General features: G+C 40.6%; 1 protein-coding gene across 3 annotated transcripts in view; it reads left to right on the forward strand.

Annotated features, from left to right (window-relative positions):
- Window positions 1-6266, forward strand: part of Marcal1 (SWI/SNF-related matrix-associated actin-dependent regulator of chromatin subfamily A-like protein 1) — a 76493-nt gene extending 70227 nt beyond the window's left edge. For all 3 annotated transcript variants that reach the window (XM_076201889.1, XM_076201888.1, XM_076201890.1), the window contains 3 exons: window positions 1674-1848; window positions 3011-3199; window positions 5961-6266. In XM_076201889.1, coding sequence (XP_076058004.1) covers window positions 1674-1848; window positions 3011-3199; window positions 5961-6080 — 484 coding nt within the window. In that variant the 3' untranslated portion in view covers window positions 6081-6266. The remainder of the gene's footprint in view (window positions 1-1673; window positions 1849-3010; window positions 3200-5960) is intronic.
- The last annotated feature ends 1631 nt before the right edge of the window (window positions 6267-7897 follow it).

Here is a 7897-nt window from a genome sequence, read left to right on the forward strand (position 1 = left end):
AATAAACATTAAGCAATGGAACAAGCCAAACGTTCAGCCATATGCGAACTTCGTCGCGCGGGTCACACTCCTAGCGCCATAATAAGGATGCTAAAATACTCCAGACAAACTGTTTACGATGTTTGTAAACGTTTTGATGAGACTGGCGAAGACCAACGAGCTGCTCACAAGCCCAGAAGGGGCAGAATTCTAACACCTCGCTTTTTAGCTGGTCTCAAGAGAAGTGTCAATGCAAATCCAGCCTTACCATTATCGACAATGGCAAAGAAGAGAGGTGTCAGCACAATGACAATTCACAGAGCATTAAAGAAATTGGGATTAACCTCATTCTCACAAGGAAAAAGACATCTTTTGACACGAAAAATGAAAGAAATCTGCTTGACCAGGTGCCAAAAGCTGTTGAACTGGATGAAGTCGAATGGCTCAGTCATCAAGTTTTTTTCCGACGAGAAGATTTTCACGGTTGATGCGACTTTCAATAAGCGGAATGATCGCTGGATAGCCTCCTCATCCTCAGAGGTTCAACACAAGACAACGACGAAGAAACCAGCAAGTGTCATGGTGCTCTGTGTGGTGTCAACTGAGGGGGACGTCTTCACTCACTTCTTCAACAACAAGGAGAAAGTCAATGCCGTTGTCTATTGCAAAGTTCTAGAAGAGAAAATAATACCCTGGATGAAAGATAAGGCTAGTGGCAACCAGTTTGTCTTCCAACAAGACTCGGCTCCAGCCCACACAGCGAAGAGGACCACCAACCTTCTCGAAGGGTCAAATGTGCAGTTCTGGAACAAAGAGTTGTGGCCCTCAAATTCGCCAGACCTAAACCCTTTAGATTATTATTTTTGGGCGCGAATTGAGGCCAAGGCATGTGACAAGCCACACAGAAGTATAACAACCCTGAAGACAGACATCAAGAAAGCTGTGGGTTCATTATCATAGTCTGAGATCATCAACGCTGTATCCAAGTTTCGTAAACGCGTTGAAAGCGTCATAACAGCTGAAGGTGGTTACATTGAATGAAATCATTGTTCTTATTGCCTTTTCTAAATATACTGAAAATTTCATAACTCTGTTTATTATAACCCGAGATATTAATCTTAAAACATGTGATAAGAAGTTGTACGGATTTATCTGTTAGACCCTGTAGTTCAAGTAACATGCACACTTGACTTGCTTCTCAACTTCCCCTGTGTAATCAAGGCTTATCAACTTCAGCTGTATTTCTTACACTTTTCTCATCCAGTAACATAAAAACAGTACCATACTGATACAGCACAGATAACAGTCCAAAGTTTCTTCCCAAAGGGATATGTGGGAGGTTCAAAGGACCATTGCTAACAACTGTAGGGCTGCGAGTTTTCCACAGCTTTACAGTAAAATTCAAGGCAACAATTGATTGATTTAACATTTTATAGGTGAAAATGCCCCAAAACATTGGAGACAAATTAATTTTTTATTAGTGTTAGCATACAAAGATATGCACATTCAAATTCAGGTGTTCATTAAAGCCAAAATTTTGTATAATGAATTTTGTTATTATGCAGCACATATTTTATTCTGTCTGATACCAAACTGTTATAGTTGTGTTTGACCCCTTTGATAGTAAAAAGTTAAGAAATTATTTTAGAATACATATTGTATATCTGCACTTATTAATTCGTATATATTTACAGCTATGTTCGTATTGATGGGAGCACTCCAGGTGCAGTGCGACAGGAACAGGTGGACAAATTTCAGCATAGTGATGAAGTCCGTATAGCTATTCTTTCTATCACTGCAGCTAATACTGGCATCACACTAACTGCAGCAAACCTTGTCGTCTTTGCTGAGCTGTTTTGGAACCCAGGGGTAAGCATTAAATAACATATGTCAAGTAACTTCACCACTGAAAAAAGGTGTCAATAAATCAAGACATCATGCATTAGTCCTTGGTCTACTCCCTCATATGGTTAAAGTGTCTGACATTAATTTAAACTGTCATGTTTCAAGAATGAATGGAACAAAAATTGTGAACGTGAGACAGAGAACAGGTATTGGATGAGAGATGTGTGACAAGATAGACCAGAGCAATGGGTGGGGATAACTCTTCAATCACAAGGAGCCAAGATAGGAGGAACAACAAATGGGTTTTTGAATGGGTGCGGGATGAGTGAAGGGTGATTGTGTGTTTTGACTCAGCCACCCCCTCCTTATAAGAAGGAAAGGGTTTTTTGGTATATGTTGTATATGCATTCACTTCCACCTCATTCCTGGTCTCCCACTCATTCACTCCATCCAGTTCTGTTTTCCAGACATTTTACTAGTCTTTCCTCATTTATTTTTTCCATATATCCAGATTATCTAAGTGTTCTTTGATTACCCTATCTGAAAGCTCTCTTTCCAATACCACTTTTGATTTTCCTCTACATTTCTTATTATATCCATCCTCAAACACATTTAAGTTTACATTTCTGTTTCCTTTATATTCCAATTCTCCACTGCCTACAGAATTGTGGTCAATCTTCACACAACCTCTTTGTGTTTATACCCAGATACCTATTTTTCACAACACTTTTCATTCTCACCAGATATTCACTTAGCTTCTTTGCTTTTACTATTACTTCCTTCGGCCTTTCACCCTTGACACTCACCCCAACTTGCCACCATCATCATTCTCTATGCATATCTTGACATTATTTCTTCTTGCATTTACCTTCAGCTTTCTCTTTTCACACATTCTCAAACTTCAGCACCGATTAACTCAGTCCACCCTCAGAATTAGCCACAAGCACAGCATCATCCACTAATAACAACTGGCTGACTTCCCACTTTCCTCCACTCTCACCCTCACCCATCTTTATGTCATTTACCTCCCACACCACACCATCCATATACACGTTGAACAGTCATGGTGACATTGTACAACCTCGTGTAAGGGGGAAAAAGCCTTTGGTATATGTATGTATGGAGCATTAATATTGTTTATATTGTCTTGTTAAGTTATTCATTTTTTTTTCTCTTGTTCTTTCAGATCTTAATGCAAGCAGAGGACAGAGCACATCGTATTGGTCAAGAAGACTGTGTGCTTGTGCAGTATTTGGTGGCACAGGGCACTGTTGATGATTATATCTGGCCACTTATCCAAACTAAGCTAGAAGTTCTTGGTAAAGCAGGACTTGCCAAAGACAATTTTAAAAATTCTGATTTCACAAAACAAGAGGTAAGTGGTATTGGAACTTTAAAAATATGCATTTTATAACTATATGCAAACACAAGGACCAACAGTGAGTACCTGCAAGTGGTGATCCATTTTCAAAACCCATCATTACCTTCACCTCTGCCTTCCACACTGCTTTCACTAATCGTTCTTTACTCATTCTTTTCATGTGTCCAAATCGCAATATTCTTTCATCAGCCCCATCTGCCATTTCCTTTTCCACCCCAGCCTCCCTTGTAAGGGAGGGAAAAGCCATTGGTATATGTGTGTGTGTGTGTGTATATATATATATATTATATATATATATATATATATATATATATATATATATATATATATATATATATATATATATATAATGTCTTTGACTTGGCTACTGCCCTTATAAAAGGGAAGAAGCCCTTGGTATATAGATACATACATACATATACCAAGGCTTTTTCCCCCTTACAAGGGAGGTAGCCAAAAAGAAAAAGGCATAAAACCATTCCCACCCATTCCATCCCTAAATGCACTCCACCCTCTTCCACCCTCCACCCTCCCTCTTATCTTAGCACCTCCTGGATGACAGGTCATCCCTGCACCTTGTCCACTGCCCTGGGTCAGAGGCAGTGTCGCAAGACACAGCACATCCACAGCAAGGCCGCTTCATTAAATCGGCGACCCCCCTCTCTGTTCTCCCTATGCAGAAAAGGAGAAGACGGGGAGAAATCCCTTTGGGCTGCATCAAATTATTCTCGCACATACTAACTCACCCCCCATTCCACTTCATGCATCACAGCATCATCCATATACAACCATTCTCCATTCACCCCCTGTCTTCTGTCCTCTCCCGTCCTTCCTCAACAGACATTCCCCTCTTCCCCAAAGCCCCCTTCACCCCATCCATCCATCTCATCCTAGGACGCCCCCTCATGTTCACTCCCTCCACATCTGCCTTCCATACCTCTTTTACTAGTCTTTCTTCACTCATTCTTTCCATGTGTCCAAACCATCCTAATACTCTCTCATCAACCCAATCTCCCAACTCCCTTACCACCCCTGTTCTCCTCCTTACCTCCTAATTTCTCACTCAATCCAGCCTAGTAACCCCTATCATACTTCTCAGACACCTCATCTCAATCACATTCAAACTCCTTCTCTCTTCCTCTCTTATGTTCCATGTTTCTGCCCCATACAGTGCTGTTGGCACAATCACTCCTTCATACAATCTTCTCTTAGCATCCATTCCCAAATGTCTATTCCTCATTACACTCTTTAATCCACCAAGGCATTTACTCGCTTCTCTCAATCTACATTCTACCTCCACCTCCACTCCACCCTTTCCTGCAACATTTGCACCCAAGTATCTAAAATTATCCACTTCCTCCGGTCGCTCTTCCTTAATGCTCACTTCCAGTCTACTGCCACTTTCACCCCTTGTACATCTCATCACCTTACTTTTACCCACATTTATCTTCAATTTTTTTCTTTCACACTCACAAACTCTGTCACCAACTTCCTTAATCACTCCTCTGATCCTGCTACAAGCCCAGTGTCGTCCGCAAACAACAGCTGGCTCACCTCCCACTTTTCTCCATTTTCTTTAACCATCTCCAGTCCCTGACCTACCACCCTTGCATTTACCTCTTGCACCACCCCATCCATGTATAAGTTGAACAACTAGGGTGACATAACACATCCCTGGCGAAGTCCCACCTTTACCTCGAACCACTCCCTCTCTCCATTTCTAATCCTCACACATGCTCTACTACTCTCGTAAAAACTCTTGACAGCTCCTAGAAGCTTTCCTCCTATCCTGTATATCCGCAAAACCTCCCTCAGTGCCTTCCTGTCTACCCTGTCATAAGCCTTTTCCAGATCCATAAAAGCCCAAAAAACATCCTTACCTTTTCCTATAGCTTTCTCACATATCTGTCTAACCACAAAGATCTGATCTACACAACCTTTACCTGTCCTAAATCCACACTGTTCCTCACCAATTACTCCCTCTGTTCCTCTCCTAATCCTCTCAATCAAGATCCTCCCATAAGCCTTCCCAAGTACACTTAACAAGCTAATCCCTCTGAAACTACTACACTCACACTTGTCCCCTTTTCCCTTGTAAAGTGGAACTATACAGGCACTTCTCCAGTCCACCAGCACTCTACCCCTCTCCAGCAAACATTAAATAACCACACCAGCCAGTCCGCCATCATTGTACCTCCTTTTTTTTTTTAACATTCTGCATGGCATCCATCCAAACCAGGTGCCTTACCTGCTTTCATCATCTTAACAACTGCCTTCACTTCATCCATCCTTATTTCTCCTTTATTTTCCTCACTCATCACAGTCATTTTCTTAGCACTTCCCACTGCAACTATCTTTCCCTCCCTATCCTCCTTCACATTTAGCAACTCCCTAAAATACTCTGCCCATCTTCCCCTTACTGCCTTCTCTTCCATTATCATCTCTCCATCTGCACCTTTTACCTTTTCTTCTCTACTTGATTCGCCTCCTCTTCCTCACTTAATTTCTTTCCAAAACATCTTTTTATTACTTTCAAAATTTTCTGTCATACTCTTACCCAATTTCACATCTGTTCTCCTCTTTGCCTCCTTTACCTTATGCTTTACTTCTCTTTTCTTTTCTTTGTATATAGATAGGTTATTATTATTATAGTTATGATGCAGACATATTAATAAATGGTTGTGCAAGTTAATCTATGTTTTAAATGTGTGTTACACTAACAAGTTTTATATATAAAATCTAATACATATTACAGGACAAAAACCAGGAAACAATTCTGAAGTACTTAAGTACTGTTATGGAGGAGGAGGATGATATAGGAGCAAAACTTGAAGATGATGTAGATGAACCAGCACCCAAGAAGATCAAAAGGTGATGATCGATATTTCATACTTCATTTTGAAGATATGAAGTAAAAGGTGCTACTCTTCTGGAAGAATGTATGTTTTAAACATAATGGAAGAATGACAAATAAGTGAGTGGATTTTAATTGACCTGTTTGTTTTCACCATTATGTCAAAATTTTAAGTTCATTTCATGCATACATATACGAAGGGGTTTTTCCCCCTTACAATGGAGGTAGCCAAAACCAAAGGCATAAATCCACTGCCACCCATTTCATTGCCACATACTCCACTCCCATTCACCACCCCTCTCGTCCTCTTTTCTTGGCTCCTGGATGAGGGGCATCCCTGCATCTCATCCACTGCCCTAAGTCAGAAACAATGCAGCAAGACAGCACATCCACAGCAAGCCCACTTCATTTAATTGGTGACCCCCCACTCCATCTTCTCATGCAGAAAAAGGGGACAGAGAGGGGGGTCACTGATTAAATGAAGCGGCCTTGCTGTGGATGTGCTATGTCTTGCTGCATTGCCTCTTACCGAGGGAAGTGGGTGAGATGAAGGAATAGCCCGTCATCCAGGAGGAGCCAAGAAAAGAGGGAGGGAGGGGTGGTGAATGGGAGTGGAGAATGTGGGTATGAAATGGGTGGGAGTGGATTAATGCCTTTGACTTTGGCTACCTCCCTTGTAAGGGAGTATTCAGTCATTCAATCTATCCACTCCCCCATCCTAGACATACACCTCAGGGATGAATGGTTGCCCTACCCCCACCATACTACATGATTCAAAAGCATTGCAGTGAGGCACAGCTCTTTCACAGCAGGGAACACCAGCAGAAAGTAGTTTACCACTACTGTTTCACTATATTTTGAGCCCCCCGCCCCATCATCAACTCATCCATAGTATACGACATATATTCAAGCTACTTCATCCCTTCATTCATGCACAGTCACCCATCATACAGTCCTATCTCTTGCATGCTCTCTCCTGCTCCATGAACTTAATACCAGCACCCAAAATTCCCTCCACCCGATCCAACCATTCTGGGTTTTCATTTTGAGCTCATTCCATTTTTGCTTTCCAGACTTTCATAGTCCTTCCTTGTTCATTCCTCAACACACTGTTGTACCCTGTCAGAAAATTTTCTTTTAACATTCATTCTGCCTCACATCCACTTTGTTCAATCTATCTGTTGTTTGAACCCTATTATGCTTCTCAAACATCTCATTTTAAAAACATTCTATTCTTTTCATCCTCTCTCTCTCTCTCTCTCTCTCTCTCTCTCTCTCTCTCTCTCTCTCTCTCTATATATATATATATATATATATATATATATATATATATATATATGTATGTATGTATGTATGTATATTATTCTATGCTCTCACATTGTGATATGGATGTATTAATTGAACTATAATATGGCATTAAAGCCTTATATACTGGTAAGAACAAATGATAGGAGAGTGAAAACTAATATTATGTGCCAGGTTCAAAAACTTTGAATAAATATGTATTCTTCATTCTATCAAGATATGTGTCTTATGTTTAAGTAGCATCTTGGTCCTTGTTGAGCAATTGGTTCCTCCAATGGCTCTCTATCCTTTCCCAAATGGCAGCTCTGTCCCTTGCAGCTGAATGGATGAAAGCAAATATTGTTCAAGTTATAGTTTGTCTGAAGGCAACATGATGAACTTGGCTGAATGAATGATGTCACATTTTTGTTTATGTAAATCCTTTCACACCAGTAAGTTTTCACCTAGACAAAATCAACAAAAAAAATTGTGTACAGAAGAATCTGTCTTGATTTTCATTTATTAACCTAGCATTGAAATGGAGGCAGTGGAAA

The sequence above is a fragment of the Oratosquilla oratoria genome, chromosome 18 (genome assembly GCF_046742065.1).
Source record: "Oratosquilla oratoria isolate Oo_2021 chromosome 18, ASM4674206v1, whole genome shotgun sequence".
Taxonomy (NCBI): Eukaryota; Metazoa; Arthropoda; class Malacostraca; order Stomatopoda; family Squillidae; genus Oratosquilla; species Oratosquilla oratoria.